The sequence below is a fragment of the Solanum verrucosum genome, unplaced genomic scaffold (assembly GCF_900185275.1).
Source record: "Solanum verrucosum unplaced genomic scaffold, falcon-dt-bn FXZP01000462.1, whole genome shotgun sequence".
Lineage (NCBI taxonomy): Eukaryota > Viridiplantae > Streptophyta > Magnoliopsida > Solanales > Solanaceae > Solanum > Solanum verrucosum.
In genome coordinates, this window is record NW_026019987.1 from 467,568 (window position 1) to 489,252 (window position 21,685).

Genomic DNA, 21,685 nt, shown 5'->3' on the forward strand with positions numbered 1-21,685 from the left:
AAGATTTGATCTTTATTGATTTTGGATCAAGTTTATTGAATTGGGTATGAGGTGTGCATTTTGACAAAACCCTAATTTGTGTATTTTATGTGAATTGTGGAATTATTGATAAAGGTTTTGTCTTTATAGCTTTTGGGTTTAGTTTATTTGTTGGTTGTGAGTTGAGCATTTTTATAAAACTATAGAGGTAGATATAAATGATTTTAACTTTATTATATGATTAATGTTGGTGTATTTTTTTAATTTAGCTTAGGTATATATGTCTGTTATTGAAATGCATTTTGATGTGAAATGATTAAATTGTTGCTGTTTTTGAGGCTAGGGTTTGGAGAATTTTGAGCTTAGGGTCTTTTGGAAACAGTGTCTCTGCCTCCAGGGGTAGCGGTAAGGTCTACATATACCCTGCCCTCCCCAGATCCCACTTGTGGGATTATAGTGGGGTATGTTGTTGTTGTATACACTGATAATTTAAAGAATTTTACTCTGAATTTTAACCTGCTGTAGTAGGTACCTTTGCTTATCTTTTCAGATTACTAATATGTCCCACTTTTTATGAACGGTTACCTGTAGTTATAAGATGGCATGGTGGTATATAACATTGTCGGGGAATGTATGTATGTTAAACTCATTTGGTATAATCATGTTCTGGTGCCTGACTTGAGCCTTACCTTAAGCATGGTTTGATGATAAAGTTCCAATTTGTTTAGTGTACAGAAACACTTAAAGGACATATTTTGTCTACCTGATAGCTGTTTGCAATGATCCTTTTTCTTTGAGTTTATGAACTGAATTTTGCTTGTGTAGGTTATTAGTTATTCTCCTTTTTACATGGAGAAAAGTAACAAAGAAGTGGAAGAAAATAATCACAAAAGTGATACTAATACTCCTGTGCCTAAAGCCTTGGGATCGTTCATACAAATTGAATCAATATCTATAGACCTTGATATTCCTATGCCGAAGAAAGAGGAAGGAAAATGTCAACATTATTTCTCTATACGGTGAGCCTCCAATCTCTATAATTTGTCTTTTGATGTTGGTTACTTAAGTTTCTCTTGCTGATATATATACTCCTTCCCTTTATGTTGTCTTCGGTCACTTGGTTTAGAAGTTGATTCTTTTGTCGTGACACTTGATTGTTGGTTATTGATTGTCACCTTATGGTTACTCCTGTGTAGTATTGGATAGTCAAATAGACTAGGCATCTGATGGCAGATATTGGTTCAATAAACGAGAACATGAATTCTATACTCGGGATTCATACTACAAGTGATCTCCTTTTTCCTTTTGCATAGAAAAGTGACTTAAAAGTTCAAAAATGCCACACCAATAACAATCCGTGGTTGATAATTGCATTACTCATATGTTGCATCAAAGGAGAGTGCGGAAAATTTTGTGATGATGTATAGCTGGCTTTACCATGTTGGATGAATCATGGCACGTCACTTTAATTGTCATGTATGAAAAACTTTTGTTTTGTGCTTATAATCTTATTCAGAAGTTTTTCTTCAGATAAATTTGTGTTTCCATAGAAAATTTTACCATTAGTTGCAGTCGTAAGCCTTGTGAGGATCGAGTAAAACCAAGCAATGAATTGAGATGTTTCTCAGTGTATACATATGCTGTCAAGTCTTTATAACCAAATCATATGTTCTCCATGGCTTATCGTACGACTTTTCTGATCTCTTTTGGTTTGATATCTTCTTGAATCCATTTCTTATGCTGGACACAGTGGATATGTTGCTGAGAAAAGAGAAAAAGACCGGAGGATTTGTGCACCTTTTACGTCAAGCGGTGACCGCAGTATTTCTGAGGAGCAACTTCCTCCTCCTCCTCTGGATGTTCCCAAATTTAGGTGGTGGCGATGCAAAAATTGCATGCGTGAGATTGGCACAGAAAGTTCAGGAGAAGAGATTGAGATTCTTCCTCCAAGCTGCAGAAGTAGATTGATCTCTCCAGATATGGTTTCTTCTAGAAATGCTACAACAAATGCATTGTTAGAGATGAAGCATGATTCAATTTCACGAAAGGTTGACAAAAAGAAAGCTATTATCGTTGATGCTGCCAATACCAGTGGCTATGACTTCTTATGTAAACCTTACAAAGGAAGGTGCACTATGGTTGAAGACAAATCTGTCTCAGCTGGTATTTTCTTCTATAATTCATGTTCTATGTTACTTATTTTGGGTATTTCTATTAGTTTAGAATGATAATAATTTCTGCCTATGTGTTTATAATCCACATTACTTTTCAGGTAACAGAACTGGTTCAGGAAATGTAAGAAATGAGGAGATCAGATATCCAACTATTGAGGTAGCAATATCTAAACATTGCTCAAGCAAAGAAATAGATAGAAAGAGCCCTGGTAATTCAATTGCAGTTTTTGTGACTGTGTCAATATCCTATGATCTTCAATTTACACACTTTTTTTTTTGCTTTAAATTAACCAGAACTCTTTTGGTTTTAAACAGCTGCTAATCTGTCAAACAACGTCATACGAGTTGCAAGCTCTGAATCAACTCTGTCAGAGGGTAAAATTGTTCCCCATGGAAATCTCTACATAAGTGCTGATGATGTAAGTCCTGATATTGGTGCAGAGACAGCAATGGGTTCTCCAAATGACGTTCAGAGGACAGCCTCAACAGCTTTTAAGCAATCTGATGTACCAGATACTACTGATAAGGCTCTTGAAACCAGTAAAACAAAACTGAGCAGGTTACCTTCCATTGAATTGAGAGACCACAATGGAATATCTCCAGGAAGTGACCCACTCATGGCTAAAAATAGACAGTTTGATTCACACAATGATGTTCCAAATGATGTACCACGCCGGAAAACTCGAAAGGTGCGTCTGTTGACTGATATATTGGGTGGAAAAGTCAATTTGGAGAGTAATCCTGCCAAAGCAGATCGTAATTCATTGAGTACCAAGACTGTGGTGCCTCCTGAACTAGAACCAGTTGGTATGCCAAAGGATAAGAGATACTTTCAGAAGAAGAGGAAGATTCCTCAAGAAGTTGACAGCAATCTGTCGGGTATGGGAATACAATGCAACATTGGTAAAAGGGTCAGGCCATCTAATGGAGGAGTTGAGAGGAGTTCCATAGCAGTTGAAACCGCTGATTCACGTTCAGATGAGAAGGAATCTGGTGAAGAAGGTATACCGAATGGTAACAAAAATCTGCGAATCAAGCATAGAAATGGAATAAATAAAAAGAAAAATAAGCAGTTTCGACCTGTCGATGGATATTCCCCTGAAATGCGCTGGCAGGATATAGCCATGGAAAATGGAGGTTTAAAGGGATATGGTGATGTTAATAGCCTCGTTCATCCAGTGCAACATTCTTCCATGGGTGGGAAATTTGAACCTCATTTAAGTAGTTATCAGTCATTGGTAGGAACAGGTAGAGGTTCTGGCTTGTGTTGGAAAAGTAGTAAGTTTCCTGAAGTTGGACGTGTTCCCTCAACTCTTATGCATCCTAACAATAATTTCCCGGGGGAAAGTTCGACCAGGAGGAATCATCTCATACCAGTGACCAGTGGTATCGAAATGATGACCTTTCAGCCAGCACGTGAATTATCTGCTAAAGTAGGGCTAGACCTGTCTTTGAACAGCTTCAGAGATCCCGACAAACATGCGGGGAATGATATTACCCAAAGCAAAAATATGACAAACTGGCCATTCATTCTCCAGAAGGGATCGAATGGTGATATTCCTCGAAGGAAAGATAATTCTTATGTCAGACAGTCAAACGTTCCTGAAGCAGGTCAATCTTCAAGGAAAGAAGTGATATATGACCTCAACCAGGGAGTTCCGCAGACAGCATCTATGTGGAAAGATATCCAAAGCTCTCCAATTCTACTTCAGAAGGGGAATCTTCAAGTTTCTGAGATAATGGTACTGGTTTATTTCTCCGTTTTACTTTGAGCCTCCCTTTTGTTTGCGATGATTTGGTTTCCTCCCTCCCCCTCCATTATTTTCTCTGAGGTCGAATGATCTGTGTGAAATGGCTAAAAATGCATATAAAGTGGAGTTGATTTAGAAACATTTCTTTTTTTTGGTTGCTCGGGCTATACAGTAAAGCTGAAACCTTTTGTAGTTCACGATTGTAGTTTTTCTTTACATGTGAGGACCTGCAGAGATATTTGAAATTGCCTTCAAAATCACATTGTAGAAATTTTTACCTTTCACATACCTATACTACTTTTGTTCAGATCTATATGATGGAAAAGCTAAAATATTGTTAATAAATTTGCACTGATATGTAGAATAGACTTGAAATCCATATTGTAGAAAGACAATGTCTTTTATTAGCCCAAAAAAAAAAAACTATTATTTGCCTCTCAATTTTCAGAAAGAGCTTTACCTTACAGTTCAGATTGATTGTGTTGATCTGACAAATGGGATTGAGGGAGGTTGACAGATTTTTGGGAAAAGGCAGCAGGATAACTTAGATCTGTTTTCTGTTTCGAAAACTTCTTTGATATATCTTAGAGGACTGCCTATTCGATGATAGAACATCTTCATGTGAAAAGTTGAGTTTCATAGATCGCTACAGTGTGAAAAAGGTAAGAAATGATATTCACTTAAGACAGCCACATCCCATTTTTCCTTTCATTTCTTTTATGTTCTTGAAAAGAAGCTACTGAAGTGACTAGCTGAATAACCACTCTGGATGTTAAGAGACATTACCATTGCATTTACTGGTGTGGTTATGCTTATTATTCAAGTCTGAGTTTACTTGGTTGTTATATATGCTTAACACTTCTGTATAGGTGTTTTGGGTGAAATGATTTCAATCAGTGATTGTGTCACTTGTTCTTTTGAGATGTTTCATGAATGTTGTAGAGTTAGTCAATGCAACTTACTAATGCAAGTTTTAAGGTAACTGTTTGTATTCATGGAAATTTCATTTCTCTTTGCAGGAAACGCCTCGCCAGCATAACAAAGAAAATCTTAATGAATTTCTAGAGCATTCAGAGGCAATTAAGCATCGCAGATGTCAACATTCTGAGAAGACTTTAGAACGAGGGTTGTCAGATGATATACCAATGGAAATTGTGGAGTTAATGGCGAAGAACCAGTACGAGAGAGGTCTTACTGAGACCAGAACCAAATGCATGAGTGAAAGGACTGCTGGTTTTGCAAGGCCATATACTGAAATACATGAGAGTGAAGCAGTGGCATTGTCACGTGGTGTACCTAGTTTCCGTCCAGCTAATGTGAATAAGAAGATTGATGTTGGAGCAAGCAGAGGAAGTTCTCTCCAAACCTCTCATGTTAAGAGGAACCACCTCGGGATGGAAAGACCACCAACCAAACTCTTTGGTACTTCTCCACAAACTCAACAGAAATTTCCCAGTGGAGGGCAAGGTTCTGCTTCCGTGCACATCAGACCTGGTGAAGGAGCAAAACCTGTATGGTTTCCAACTGTGCAGAACATGCAGCCATTGAGATTTGGAATTCCACAGAAATCCATCGGTCAGCCAAATGATAAAATGATCCATGGACAGGCACCTGCCTCACTTCAGAAGGGAAGGACCATAAGTGACATAAAGTGTAGTGATGTGAGAATGCAGAATGAGCATCATGGTCTTTTTCACAAATCTGATTCAAACGTGAAAGGTATGGGGTCCTTAGATCCTTATTGTAATGAGACAATCCCAGCTATGCAGTTACTCAGCCTTATGGACCGAAGGATGCCATCAACTCCTCCTTTCAATCTTGATGCAAACAAGCTCCTGGAGAAACCTTTTTCACCCTGCAGCTATCACCCGAGGTTTCATATAGATGGAAAGCAGAGTATTCTCAATGGCTCATATTTATCACATCATCCCTTGAAGGAGGCCCCTGGGGTACATCCTGGTGGTTATTATGCAGGTTAGCACTCAAGATAATATTTTTGTTCCTTTTTCTGTAAGCATCAACTTTCTAGAATATTTCATTCACTTCCTGTACTTAAATCGGTCTATCTGTTATTCCATGTGCGAATGAAACAAACTCTAATAAGCTGAGTTTACAGATCAAATATCTTTCAAGCCTAGGGGACAAGAGAAATCAAGAAAATCTTATGCTCCTTCGCAATGTGGCGGAAGCAAATTACAGAGTTTTGTGTCTTCAAGTGGCCCGCTGACCATGACTCGAGATCCTTGTCTTGACAAGGACGGGCAAAAGAGAAACCAAGGCGCATCAAGTTCTCAGATGCCTCCACAGCAGGATCGTAATACTTCAAAGTTCTTCAACTTGGAGGGCCACACTGCTGCTAGAGCTGTACCTGTCAAAAGCAACTGTGAAACTTTGGTTTGCAGCCTTAATCAAAACCCTGCTGAATTTAGTGTACCAGAAGAAGGGAACCCCTTCACTAGGACCATTAAGGATACAAGAATCGGCAAGAGCTCATCAAGAGAGAGATCTCGCAATGTTGACTTGAATAATAAGCGAAAGCAGCGGAAAGTTGTAAAGGAAAGCGCTGGGAGACTACCACCATCAGGCCGTGCATTGTGAAGGCCATGAATCGTATATTGCTGTTGTTGTTGTTGTGGAGACTTAGTTCTGCTGAAAGCATACCTCCTAACTTATACTTGGTTATATCAGCTTTTTGTATGGTTACAGAGCTTCGTGAGACGCGGTTAATGATGGTTGGTTTCCCAGCAGGATAATTTCATTTAGTATACCAGTTAGAGTACTTTTGAGGGCAAATTACTATCTATGATAATAAGAAATGTATCAAAATGTTCAGAAAACTTGAATAGTGTTGTTATACTAGTCTGGATACAAACTTGAATGTTATTCCATAACTTGTGTGTTTAGTTGTTGTGCTTTTGTGGTAAAAAAAAGAATAAGCTTGAAATGTGTTATCTTTTATATGTTTCAAGCATGTTCAATAGATATAAAAACAGCTTTTGTCCTCAATTTTCTGGTATACATCTATAGTCTTGCGGTCCGTTCATATTAGTAGTCATAGTTTATTCCGGTACTTTCTTGCCTGACGATTTTTGGTATTCTCCATTGTTCTTTGTACCTTGATTATTGTATTGTTTTGTTACTGTTTCTGTTATGTTCCTAGGTGTTGTTCTTTAGTTATCATCTGTTGTTTCATGTGCTTCTATTACTTCTTTTTCTGGACTACTTTAAGATAATTTTCCTTGGGTCGACGATATATCAGAAACAATCTCTTTCCTTATAAGTTAGGATAAGATATCTCTACCTTCCTCGGAACTCACTTTATGGGGCTACACCGGTTATGTTGTTGTTTAGTTGATTCCAATTAGTTTGAAATTGGTGTATAGTTGATTATACTTCAATTTTGAATCTAAGCTTGTACTCCCTTTGTCCATTACCTTATTAGTCTGTTTCAGAAAGAATTGACATAAATCCGTATTTGGCGATAATTTAATTTTAAGTTTTTCATTTTTATCTTTATTGACATTGAGTACTTTTATAGCAACATAAATCTGATAATATACTTATCATCATAAGTTTCAATTCTTTCTTTTCTTAAATTCCGTGCTCAGCAAACTTCGTCATATAAATTGAAATGAAAAAGTAGCCTTTTTTCTTAGGGATGCACGAATCTAGCATAATATTAAAAAGATCCGTTGAGATTTGTAATTCAAATTATTTTAATTCATTAAACTATTTGATTAGTATAAACTATAAAGAATAAACTTTGATAACATATTTCATCTCTTTAATTAACTAAACTTCTCAATCCTTACTTTAATATTTTTCTTCAATTATAACGAATATATATAATATACTAATAACGTTAATATTTAATATCTCATTATATATATAATGTTATACAAAAATAGAATTATCGTCAAGAGTTGTAGTGAGATAGATCGATAATAAGTTCCCTTCATTCTTGACTTAGGGGTGAAAATAAATATTGAAAATAAAAAAGTCAAATCAAACAAAACTAAGTTGATTCTTCTATTTGATTCTATTTTATCAAAAACTTCAATATTCGATTTGGTTCTCAATTTCAATATTCGATCTATTGTGTTCACATAAATAGATCCAAAATTTAAATTTCATGTATTTTAGTTCGAAACTCTACTATAATATATCCATCTATATTTGTAATATACAACGTTAAAGCCAAAGTTATGACACGTACAAACCATAGCTGATGCACTAGGTTCGTCCCAACATGCTCTCATCCTAAATTAGAGAAATTCCTAATATGAAGAGTTTTTTTGGTCTAATGATTATTACGTGACATAAATCTGAATTAATCGGACCGATTCAATCAAGACATGAGGATAAATATTCAAAGGTTAAATCTGGAATTAGTGAATTTTCATAGTTTAGTGTTGGACAACTCAAACATAATTAGGAGAGTTTTCCCCATTTAATGATTATTATGTGACGCGAATCTAAATTTATCGAATAAACTCAATCAAGGCATGAGGATAAAACATTTAAAGGGTAAAATTGGAATGTTAAGTATTGGAAAACTCAAACGTAATTAGCTAGGAGGCTTTTCCCCGTCCAATGATTATTAGGTGACGCAAATTTGAATTAATCTTTCTGATTTAATCAAGACATGAGAATAACATATTTAAAGTGTAAATTTGGAATTCGTGATTTCTCATAGTTTAGTTTTGGACAACTCAAACGTACTTAGAAGAGTTTTTCTCTTCTAATGATTATTATGTGACGCAAATCTGAATGAATGTGACTGATTCAATCAAGACATCATGATAACATATTTAAAGGGTAAATTTGGAATTCATGATTTCTCATAGTTTAGTGTTGGACAACTCAAACATAATTAGGAGAGTTTTTCCCGTATAATGATTATTACGTGATGCAAATCTGAATTAATCAGATCAACTCAATCAAGACACGAGGATAAAACATTTAAAGGGTAAATTTGGAATTAGTGATTTTTCATAGTTTAGTATTGGACAACTCAAACGTAATTAGTAGAGTTTTCCCCATCTAATGATATTATTACGTGACACATATCTAAATTAATCGGACTGATTCAATCAAGACATGAGGATAAAATATTTAAAGGGTAAATTTGGAATTAATAAATTTTCATTGTTTAGTGCTTGGACAACTCAAACGTATTGGGTGGATATCCACATCATATTCATTTCTACGCGCGTGTGAGATTGAAAGATCGTATTTCTACGCGCTCTCACATGCGAGTGGGTTAATAAATTTGATTTTTTTATATTTTATATTTCTTTTTAATTGGTTAAAAGACAACCTCAGGTTAGGGCAAACGTACGAAGTCACGAATAAAGCAACTGAGCAAACGTACTTGCTAAATTCCATTCACTTACTACTTTTTTTTTAAAATTATTCGGTATTCAAAATTTATTTATATCGCGTAAGGTTCATAAAATCAAAAAACAATTTTTATTATCATAATAATGATTAGTATTTCCAATATTAATTATGTCTTGAAAAAAATTCGATCGCATGAGATTTTGAGTCTCATGCGACATGCGCGTGTTTATTAGGAGTGTTTTACAAGACATCTTGAAAGTGAATCGTATTTTAGAGGCGGATTTAATGTTACGGCACCAGATCATTCACAACATAAATATAATTTATGTATAAAATTCATTTAAATTGTAATAAGTAGTAGATATGTATTCATGGTTTTAATACATATAAATGGGTTCAATTTGAGAAACTCGAATATTGAAATTAAGGAATTAGTAGCGCGCATAGCCATAATTTTTACAAAGAAAGTTTAAAATATATGAACTAAACACGCGAAAAAGCCAATAAGGTTCAACATCTATAATATATATATACATAACAAAAAATCTTAACCTCATACACAATGTTTAAGTTTTCACCAAAAAGAATTTCAAAACTCTGTTCTTGCTCCCACTTAGCTTCGCTCCTGCATAGAATTAAAATTTTAGATCCACCTCTAATAAATTATGTGTATCGATCATCATATCATATAGATCCGAGTTGAATTCAAAACTCAAACATCTAGTTAAATTAGAGATAAAGACGTATAGAGCAAAGTAGAAAAATTTGTTCTTCCTCTAATATGCTTGAATTTAAGACACGTACTATAGTGTAAAAAATTAGGAATTAATATAGTGGAATAAAATCCAAACTCCTTTCCAGTTACGTTTCATTTTGATATATAGATCGTTATATAAATTAATACTAACAAAACATATATGATCCATGCTTTATGCATATAAAAATACTTACTTATTATAATGTGCATTTTTTCCACGCAAACGATACTGTTTGTTCAATCACAATAATCAAAATGTAGTTATATCACAATTACCCAAACTATATATATAGTATAGCCATGTCTAAAAAAAAATTGTCGGAATATTCACATTAGTGTCTACGTTAGATTCTCTGTTCGAAATATAAAAAAGGTCAATTCAATTCTCGATGGAATCAGAATTTTGCGAAATTTCCTCCTAATTAGAAGATTTTTTTCGAGATCTTACTATTGTAATTTTGACCAACACATAAGATGAGACTTTACCACCATGAAGCGACTTTTTGCAAAAAGATGAGGGGAATTTTACCATTCTCTTATAGTTATATATATGTTCTGATTTCAAGTTCTAGTTCAAGGCAGGGCAAGACGGGATTCATGGGGGTTTGGAGTCAGAGGCGAATCTAGGATTTTTTGAATATGGGTGCACCAAGAAAAATGTATTAAGTGGGAATTGATCCTCAGTCCTCAAAGTCAAAAGCTCGACATTTAACCATGTGGACCAACTAGACTTTTTATAGTACGGGTGGAAGAATATAATATTATACAAATGTTAGAAAATATATACATAAAATATCTAATTTTACGAAGAGACCACGGATTCGAACACCCTATTTTTTGCACTTAAATCCGCCACTGTTTGGAGCAGCCTTCTCCAAGGGAGACCTAACAAGCCTAATTCAATACTGAATTATATATATAGAGATTTTGTAAGCACTAAACATATATATATATATATATATATATATATATATATATATATATATATATTGTCCAGACCTAACTCTTAATGGGTTTTATTATTGGATCGATATATATATATATGAAAAAAAAATGGAGTGATCGAAGAGTACCCTCATTGGCCCCTCTTCAACCAACCCACCCAACCCACCAATCGTACTCATGATTAATTTTAGCTATGTGTAATGAGAATTGTGAAAAAAATCTCATAGAAGATCAGAGCGTTTTTTCTTAGAGATAGAAGACTATCGTCCATTAAGTTTTATTAAGATCCACACGAGATCGCTCTCATAATTTATTCTATGAATATATTTTTTTTAAAAAAATACAAGCAATATCACAAACCAAATAAGAAAATATATGCAAGTATGGAGAACAAACTAGACAAGTATATAACTCGTTATCATACACTGAATTTCGCAACAAGAATGAATTAGGTCAATAATATATCCTGTATAATTTCATAAATCAACCTAAAAGATAAAATAAAATACAAAAGAGAATAATAAAGTGTGTTAATCCAACAAATTACAATTATAATAGCTGGTTTATTCATGCTATTTTTATATTATAATTATAAAATCACATTCATTAAGAATTTGACTGTTTTTGTAACATTTTTTTTGGAAAAAAACTGATGATGGATAACTACAAACACACAAAATAATATGTTCAGTAGTACTGATAATATTCACTGACTGACTGCAATTTTTATCAACCCCCCCCCCCCCCCCCCCACGTGAAACTGTCACAAAAATCCAACATCTTTTTTCACAAAATCTAATATAAGTTTCATTTGATTTAATATATCATATAGTATTAATTCTAAAGAAAATTCAAGTGCATATAAAATAAAATTTATTAATAATTATAATTCAACATGTTAAGCAATTTTACTTCATGTGCTAGCTAACTATATGTTTTACCCATTTTCTATGAAAAGAACCATATAACTTTTTAAAAAAATATGTATAATGAATCATAAAATCGATCTTCAATTTTTAAATAGACAAAATAGAAAGAATGCTCTGATAAATATGGAGAAAATAAACACATTTGAGCGCAAAATTGTTCGTTTGACCTAATTTTTATTTCTATGATACGTTGCTATATATATATAAATCAAGGTTTCTATTAGATATATTATATAGTTCGAACTCTTCAAAAAATATCAAAATGTGCTTAATGAATTCCTCAAAAATAGTACATTTTTTAAAGATTCATGTGAGCGCAACATTATTTTTGAAAAGTCTGAATATAATATTACAGTCAAAATGTATTACTCGAGAAAGTACATTTCCTAGAAATAAATATTTCAATTCTTACGTACGTTTATATATATTTACATAAAACTCTAAAACTAATTACCACAAATTAAAAACTGAAATAAAATTGCTAAAATAAAGCATTATACTTATTGATTAAATTTAAATAAAAAGGTTCATGATCAAACAACTCGGGGCTCCGGCTCCGGTTCTTCCTCATCCCGGGTCGGGTCAGGCCGCCCGTGATTTTGAAGGATCTTAAGAAGTTGAGCTCCTTTTCTCCTCCCTCTAGCACTACAATCACCTTGCAGAGCCAACATCACCGCACGCGCCACCTCCTCCGGTGGTGCCACCAACGGTGCACCATCACACGCGCCACCATATATCACCGCCAAAACGCTTATCGCGTATTCCTTCCCTCTACTCCCGTCCATCCTCCCCATAACCTCCACCATCATCGGCACCGCCAACGCGTGGGCCCTCACCTCCTCCGCCCCTTCCGCCACCGTACACAACAATTCCAACGCCGCTAACGACCTCTCCGCCGCCGCCACGTCCAAATCTGACAAACTGTCCACCACTACCCCGACAGCTCCCACCTCAACCGCCACGTGTCGGTTATTTTCCGACAAACAAAGTGCTAATAAAACCTTACTGGCTGATTTTGCTACTGTCCTGTCTTTTAAACACCCCACTACCCCTCTCAACACTGTGTCGGGGCAAGCCACTGAATTTCCACCACCGTCAACCGCCGCCACCGGATTCGGAACAAGTGAATGTTCCAACAAGTACATTGCCTTAACCTTGTTGAAAAAATTTAAATACAAAATCAACAATAAAAATATAATGAACAAGACTCTACTGAACGCGCAACGTTTTCAACATAACATGGCGCATGCACGGATATTTTAGCGAAAGAACACTTAAAATCTCAAAATATATTATATTTTGAACTCGTAATTTTAAAAATATAAATATTCAACATTATTTTTATGCTTAATCAATGTTTCAAAAGTGATTTTGAAAAAAGCAAACTCAACTTGGTTATAAAATCTAAAAATTACGTAAAAAATTCATAAATCTCAATAATTAATAAATTCAACATATATTAAAGATTATAAACTTATTTGAGTCTAAAATGTGAAAAGTATCGCATAAATTAAGATAGAATATTAAAAATATAAGACGGAGTGAGTATTTATATTGAACAAACCTTGTCTAAATCAGTACAACTAGTGAGTTGTAATTCTGCCACGTGGAAAAGTTCCTCCAAATTAGTGTACAAAACAGGAGGGGCAATTTTAGTAATTTGCATGGTTTCTCGAGGGTAAATGTTAGTGTGTGAAATTGGGGGTGAACTTGGTAGTGGAAATCTCCATTGAGTAAAACTCTGTGAATTAGTATTAGATGAAGATGAAGATTCCGACGAACTCGCCGGAGCTGTAGCTGGCGCCGGCGCCGGAAACGGCGACAAAGTTTGGTCGGAAAGAGGAATGGGGAGGGTAGGAGGGGTGGTGGTAGTAGGGCTGAGAACCGACTGAGTACAGCGGCGGAAGAAGCCGCAGGAAAATGAGGTTTTGAGCTTTGGATGCTCGTGATGGGTTTTCATGGTGGGATGATGAGAGATAAAGAGAAAATGTAGAGAGAGAAAGTGTGAAATAAATGGATGGGTACAATAATTGTATGGAATGAGATAGTTCATTCAATTTAACAACTTTTTTGTTGAGAAAAAGAAAACTAAAATAATAATATATTCAATGTAATTGAAGTTCGAACGAGGTGGTATGTATACATAATTTTATCTTTTAAAAAAAATACTTTTTGAAAATATAAATTGTATTAGACCAGCCACATATAATAGGCTTGACTCAAAATGCATTGAGAGGGAATCACGTGATCCTGAATTATCTACGTGAAAGACTACCCTTTAAATTAATTGAGCCATTTTAAAGAATCGTAACTTTATTCTTAATCTTTACAAATGTAGGGAAATTATTTTTTCAAATAAAAAGAACTTTCATTCTAATAAAGCATATGAAAAATGAAGTGTGAAAAGTAGATATAGTAGTGAAGAAATGGTATGTTATGCTCAAATTAATAAAGAAATGAACATTAACAATAACAAACATTATGATAATCGAATAGAAAAAAATAACAGATGAAAATGTAGAATATTATTAGATATCTTCTCAGTGAATTAATAATAACATAACTGATCGTCAATATGTTTGCTTCAGTTATGTACTTTCTCTCCTAATAAGTTACCTGACTAAATGAAGTTAGATTTGACGGTGAATTTAGAATTTAATTTTTATGTATTTTAAAGTTTATTATATATATACAGATATTTACTGAATTTAAAAAATAAATATACATGATGTGGGTTAATTTGTACCGTCTACTCTAGCTAGCTAAGCCCTCAATTTTTTTTTTTAAAATTATTTAGTGTCTGATATATATAAGTCTCGTTAAATTTAAATTCATGCGTATAATGTCTATTCTACAATCGACACTAATTTCCAATAGATTTTTTATTTATTTTCAAAATTCAAACAAAAATTTAATTCAAACTCAAAATCTTTAATTAAGATGAAGTATCGGTTAAAATTTAGTAGTAATAGTACTACTGTTTTTAGCCTGCAAATTTTTAAAAAATGGGGACAAGTCCTTTATTAATGTGGACAGATGAAAAGAAAAAAGATATAAAGGCAAAATTGAGAACGTGAACAATTGCAGAGGGACTTTTTTTTTTATTCGGATATTCAATATTTATATTAAAATTTGATTATTTTAATTTTATAACGTATATAACTTTTTTTAGAAAAAAATATTCATTATCAAGAATTTTTTCATACTAAACAAAAGAACTGATTCACTCAATATTAAATTTCTACTTATTCTAAAATTAGATGTACTACAACTAAACAAAGCAATTAATATACATGCACAAGTTTTTTCATAAATATAGTGTTATAAACAAATATAAACCCCAAAAATTATATTCATTACTTTTAGTCCAAAATTTAAAGAGGAGGCACCCAGTTTTGGGAGCCATAGTATTAATCAACTTATAATCAAGCATTTGATACTCACTAAAATAAACCAAACACATTGAACCTATTATATTATAGATATTGTCAGTATTCTAGGTAAAAGAAAATAATATGCATTATATAATTTTTAAATAGTAATATGGTTAGTGTATAAAAGTATAAGAATAATATTGATATTGTTAATGCTATGATTAATTATGGGATAAAAATAATAGTGAATGGAGTATATAACTAATATCAACTTTTGATAGAAGGACATGAAGATTGAGAATTAAGATAAAAGGTCTGTAGATAGTCGTACGGTCTAATAGTACTCATATTTTTTCCTCCTCTTACTTTCTTTTACTTATTATTATTATTATATTATTATTTGTTGTTTCTTTTGTTTTACCTATCATATTATTTGTTTGTACTATTTTTTTCTTTCTTGTTTTGTTATGTTTTATGTACTTGAATTGAGAGTTTATAAAAATCAGTCTTTCTTTCTTCATAAAATAAGAATAAAATTGGATGCACACTATGTTCTCCTAATCGATGAACTTTTACTTTGTTATTGTTGTTACGTATAACTAATATCAATATTAATTATATTGGACTTAAATTTGTAATCGAAAATTAAACTAAATTTGATGCACACATTATTTTATCTAATACACCCTATCAAGCTACCCCATAAACTCATTAAATCAAATACAATTGTACTTTGACTTTGTGGGGGGCCATTTTTGCTTATGTTATCCTTTGTATTCTTAATTTAGTAGAAAATAGAATTTTATTAAAAGTCCAATAAAACTCTTTTAAATAGCAATAATTAATAAAACCTATCTTTATCATATGATTAAGTCATCCATTTTTTAATTTTTTTTATTATAAATTGTTAAAAAAAGATATTTTTATATAGTCACGTGAAGGGACAATTGCATCTTCTTGTTCTTTGTTCTCCTGTTCATTTTCTTCAAGATTTCAAAACCCATTTCATATTTAGCAGAAATGAGGTGACCCTTTTCGTTTCAGCTCAAGATTTGCTTATCTGAAGTTGAAATCTGGTGTTTCTTGTAGTTTTGGGTAATGGGTATTTGTTTTCTTGACTTTTATTTAAGATTTAGTTTGTATTGTTTTGCTCTTTCTCTCATAAAGTTTTGATTTTTAGTTAACTTAGTGTGTCATTTGTTGAGCTTAGATTAATATATGCTTGCAAGAATGTTTGGAATGGTCAGAAATTGAGATTCTGCTGTGATTGGTTGCAAAATTTTCCAAAAGAACTGATATTTTCTGTGGTTTTGAGGTAGCTTGGACTTGTACTATGAGCACATGAACTAGTTTGGAGTATTTATTTCATGTTCTGATATGAGTTTGAGCTATGTATACTTTTAGAAGTTGTGTTGATATGGTCTAAATATGCACTATTTGTTAGACAGCGAGGTATATATGCACCACTTTTTTAACGAGTGGTAAATCGTAAAGTTGAGGGGGGTATATTTGCCCCTTTTCCTTTGATTTAAGTTGGAAAGGACCTCTAGGATTAGTTGTGGTTGCCAGTTGGAGTATTGAAGGTAAAAGTTGGATAATTCTGGCAAGAGGGTGTTTTATAAGAGACCAAAGGATCATTTGATTTGTTGTAATGGCTTCAATTAGAAGAGCATTGTCCCCAGTGCCTCGTCCGGGAGATAGAACTAATGGGGAAGCATGTTCTGTTTCCTCGCCATTGTCTAAGTCATCGTCGTGTAATCAAAGTTATACACCGCCTGAAGGGTTGATGTCTTCTTGTTTTGGTTCATTGGATTATATATTCTACAAAGTTCGGACATTTGTACTTGGTCTTTTGTCGCGAAGAACATCTAGGCCCTTGGAGAAGTCAAAGTTAAAGGGACAAATTTGGAGGAGAGCATTTCTCCAATTCTTTATGTGCTTTGTTGTTGGAGTTCTTATTGGCCTTGCACCATTTGTTTCTCTGAATTTTTCACCCAATATAATGTCTAAACATCAACCTTTATCCTTTGAGGTCGTCCACCCTTACGAAAATGATCGTGTATTTGACGATGTGTCTAGAAATATGACATCAACTTTAAACAGTTTGGATTTCCTGGATAATTCTACGTCCGAGCCTAACTTAGTATACGATGAAGTGAAAGATGATATTGTTGTCAATGCGTTTGTTAACCAATCACTTGATCAAGAATTTATATTGTCCAGAAAACTTTTGATCATTGTGACACCAACAGAAGCCCATTCATTTCAAGCGTACAATCTTAACCGTTTGGCCCACACGTTAAAATTAGTCCCGCCTCCTTTGCTGTGGATAGTTGTGGAGATGGACTCTCAATCAATCGAGACAGCTGATATATTGAGGGGTGCTGGAGTTATGTACAGGCATCTCGTATGCAAGAGGAACTTGACTGAAGTAAAAGATAACAGTGTGCACCTAAGGAATATGGCACTAACACACATTGAAACACACCGTCTTGATGGGATTGTTTACTTTGCAGATAATTCCAACATATACTCCCTAGATGTCTTTGAACAAATGAGACAAATCAGGTAATCTACTTATTCGTTTTGCGTATAACCGTATGCAAGTAATCTTTCTTTGTTTATTTTTTCAGTGATTAGCCTGCACACTAGCAATCTTTTGATTTTTAGATTGTGATATACATAAAGTAATTCTTGCAGCAGATTATGTCAGAAGGGAATATTGAGCTTCCGCAGTTCTATTGGTGTTTGCATTATCTCTATTCCTTTGATCTTGTGAAGTTGTATTATCTGTATAAGTGGGAAGTAAATGTAATAGAGCAAATCTAAGTGTGACTGGTATTCTCTAATTGGTAACAACGCTTGTTCCCCTTTTTATATGCTTTGCTTCAAGCTAAACTCATAAGAGTATACTAGTGAATTGAAGGGTTTAACAAAACAAACAATCAGCTTGTTATTATACTTGTCCTAAACTCTGTACATTAGAGCGAAATAGATATAAAAGATCCTATCTCTGACCCCAGCTATTTTGATGATTGAACCGTGGTTGATTGATTGATGATTATACATAGAGGAAGAAACAAGCAGGGTTCAAGGTAGTAGTGGATAGGAATCTGCAGTGGATCGGAATGGATATATATGATTCATATAGTCGACCTCCAGTAGTTTAGGATTGACTGATTTTGTCATAGTTGTATATTATGACTAATAACATAGTTAATATGTCACGAAACAGATCTAGTTGGAAATGTGCCATTCCCTTGATGAGTTCAACTTCAAATGAATATTCATTCTTTCGTTTGTTTTTAGCTTCCAATCACTTGAAAATCTTCCCATATGTGGGAGTGATCAGAAATGTTTTGTCATGTATATGGTCTTATAGTATTGTCAAAGGTGAAAAACGCCAAGAATTGCTGGAAATTTAACCGAAAAGTACAACGAAGTTCACACTTTGATGAATGGAAATTACTATATTATTTATACAACTGTTGAAAAAATAACTATAATGCAAACAACAACCATATAAGTTGTGGAATTGAAGAAATACAACTATGTGAAATATATTAAGTAAAAGAACATTTGATTGCCCCACTTTTGCACTTTTCTATACTCTAAAGGTTTCTAGAACAAAAGAATGAAACCTGGCCTGCCCCTCACTTATGTTCCTTAATTCCATATCTTCATTTTAAGATGTATCTTTATAAAAAAAAAAAATCCTTTTTTAGTCTCTGATGTGTCTCGGGTTGCTATTGCTTTCAAGCATTTACTTGCTCACTTTGACAAAGATGATGATTTTGCTCCTATACTTAATTTGGACTTGCCATTCTGTCTATCAGCTTTCTTGATAGAAAATTGTTGTATGCAGCCGGTTCGGGACATGGGTTGTGGCAAGACTAGCTGAAAATAATAGGAAAGTTATCTTGCAGGGTCCAATCTGTAATGGCTCTCAGGTTATAGGTTGGCATACCAATGGAATGGCAAAAAGATTCCAAAGATTCGATGCTGAAATATCAGGATTTGCATTCATTAGTACAATACTTTGGGATCCAAAGAGGTGGAACCGACCAACTCTAGTGCCCATCAGGCAGCTTGATATAGTTGAAGCTGACATCCAAGTGAGTTTCGCTGCTACTATTGTAACTCTGATTGCTGTGTAAACAATATTTTATTCGTCGGCTCACCTGTATTCAGCACAACTTACATGACTTATTAGTCTATAAAATGATTCTCAATGATCCTATATTACAGGTGAGCACATTTATCGAACAAGTTGTGGAAGATGAGAGCCAAATGGAAGTCTTTCCAATGCACTGCTCAAGAATTATGGTTTGGCAATTCAATACAGAACTGTTTTATCCATACCCTCGTGAGTGGTGGTCAAAGAATTATCCAGGCACTATTGCTGCTAGCTCGTGAATGTTGACATAGAGAGTGCTTCTTCAGGGTAAACAAGGTGAGCAAGTTATGTCCATAATTTTCTAGTTGGAGCTTATTAGCATTCTTTTCTTCTTAAGCAATATCATATAGTTTTTATCTGAGGAGCTTCTTAACATTCTTTAAAAAAAGGGCAGCTCAGTACTAAGCTCCTGTTATAAGCAGGGTCCGGGGAAGGGCCGGATATATTTATTGCAATTCTAGCAAGGGAATCACACATTAGGTTGTAAAAGAGAAATTGAGAGAAAACGCTACTTGATTAGTCCCTCAAGCTACTGAGTTTAAATAGTCTATGTACAAGTGTTAAAATAGGAAAGAATCAATCCAACTAATTATGACTAATCTTAATTGATACACAGTATCATTTACAATATTCTTTAACAAGGTGCATACTCCTGAAAATACCAGTTTCAAGCTAGGAAATATATGACAGCTCACGCCGAGTAACTTTTGGACTTGGACACGATCGCCAAGATAGTAGAACCTCCTTGCTTCTACATTTTTGTTGGACATTTGTGATTCATTACCTGCTACATAATGTTCAAACAGAACAAAGGTGAATTTCGAATAGCCTAAAGATTAAACTGCTCCTTTTCTTTGTTACCTGAAATAGCAATAAACTTCCTCCTAAATAAGAGTATCTTCACTTGTAACTGCACATTACTCTAGCACAAGGGATATTGAAAAAAATGAGTGATCTAAATATTCATGTCCTCAAGCACAGAGACAATACTAAATCCATGCCTTAAGTCTACTGGTGCTGACAAGTGATAACTTCTGCTGCACTGTCAGCCTCAGAACAGAAAGACGACACAAGAAGATATCTAGTGTATCCCACAAGTGGGGTCTGGGGCAGGGGCGGAGCCACCTTGTGGTCATCCGAACTCCCTTCGGCAGAAAATTATACTATTTGTACATGGTCAAAATATTTTTTTTATGTAATACATAGAGTAGATGTCGAATCCCATTAGCTAGCTAGTTTGTGTGTCTACTTCTTCAAATTTTGAACCCCCTTATGGAAAATCAAGACTCCGCCACTGGTCTGGGGAGGGTGGAGTGTATTTAGACCTTACTCCTACCTCGTAAAGATAGAAATATTGTTTTAGATAGACCCTCAGCTCACGTAAAGCATTGCAAAACAGTTTGAAAAGAGAATATGGAAATGAAAACAGTAACACCAACGAAATAGAGTGCTGTGGAAAGCAATACATAGCATACAGAAGAACAATAACAACAACGAACTAGTGCAATAACCGAAGCACAGATGATAACAACAATCAACGAACAAGAATAGTGCTAATAATACTGGTAAGAGAGTAGGCACCGATACAACCACCTGTCCTACCCTGCAGGAAAATGAGAGAACATACCAGAACAAGCACTATCGAAATCCTTAGTAACATCAGCGACACAAGATAATAGGAGAATTACCTCATTTTAAATACTTCAAAGATCACAGCACAGAAATTGCATCTAAACTCACTTCTCAATAAGTTTTGGTCTTTCTGTAATATATAAACCATGTTCTTTTCTATTGATTGCAGGGAGAACTAGTTATGATTATGAGCTTGTTCATGGTTAATTTCAGGACTATTTTCTCTGTCTGAATCCGCATAGAAGTATCTTGTTACGGAAGCAATTCTGTACAGTTGCTGAGTTCATCCCACTTTACACGTCTGGCTACGAAGTGGAAAGCCACAATTAGCCAGGTGGTTTTCAAACTGATTGGTGAGCATTCATGGCCATCTACACAAATGTAGAGTTCCAAGTAACCGGCCAATTATTTCGACTAAAGCTTTTCATTACACAACCAACTTAATAGTTCAATGAAGGATTCAACCTCATTGAGCTTTCAAATTAGTTGCTAGACTTGTGCATATAACAATGTTACTGGAAAGTATCTTCTTTATGGCTGATATTTATGCAAGTAAAATTTCATTCTTGTCAACTTCCAAAAAAATTTGTTTTTTGTGTTGTCTCGTACATCTTACCTCTTTCT

General features: G+C 34.2%; 4 protein-coding genes across 5 annotated transcripts in view; 3 read left to right on the forward strand and 1 right to left on the reverse strand.

Annotated features, from left to right (window-relative positions):
* The window catches only part of LOC125818509 (uncharacterized), a 90,745-nt gene that overhangs the window by 42,515 nt on the left and 26,545 nt on the right, over positions 1–21,685 (forward strand). The gene's annotated exons all lie outside the window — the stretch shown is intronic.
* LOC125818502 (protein EMBRYONIC FLOWER 1) lies at positions 361–6,735 on the forward strand. Its single transcript, XM_049497988.1, has 7 exons — positions 361–384; positions 805–998; positions 1,730–2,142; positions 2,252–2,362; positions 2,469–3,895; positions 4,924–5,878; positions 6,021–6,735. The coding sequence occupies exons 2-7, from the start codon at positions 829–831 to the stop codon at positions 6,500–6,502; spliced, it is 3,558 nt and encodes a 1,185-aa protein (XP_049353945.1). The 5' UTR covers positions 361–384; positions 805–828; the 3' UTR covers positions 6,503–6,735.
* On the reverse strand, positions 12,219–13,889 carry LOC125818507 (U-box domain-containing protein 25). Its single transcript, XM_049497994.1, has 2 exons — positions 13,443–13,889; positions 12,219–13,032 (listed from the first exon to the last, which is right to left on the reverse strand). Exons 1-2 carry the CDS (start codon positions 13,836–13,838, stop codon positions 12,412–12,414), a joined length of 1,017 nt encoding a protein of 338 aa, XP_049353951.1. The 5' UTR covers positions 13,839–13,889; the 3' UTR covers positions 12,219–12,411.
* On the forward strand, positions 16,193–21,634 carry LOC125818504 (probable beta-1,4-xylosyltransferase IRX9H). Its single transcript, XM_049497991.1, has 4 exons — positions 16,193–17,820; positions 19,118–19,367; positions 19,501–19,705; positions 21,231–21,634. The coding sequence occupies exons 1-3, from the start codon at positions 16,904–16,906 to the stop codon at positions 19,666–19,668; spliced, it is 1,335 nt and encodes a 444-aa protein (XP_049353948.1). The 5' UTR covers positions 16,193–16,903; the 3' UTR covers positions 19,669–19,705; positions 21,231–21,634.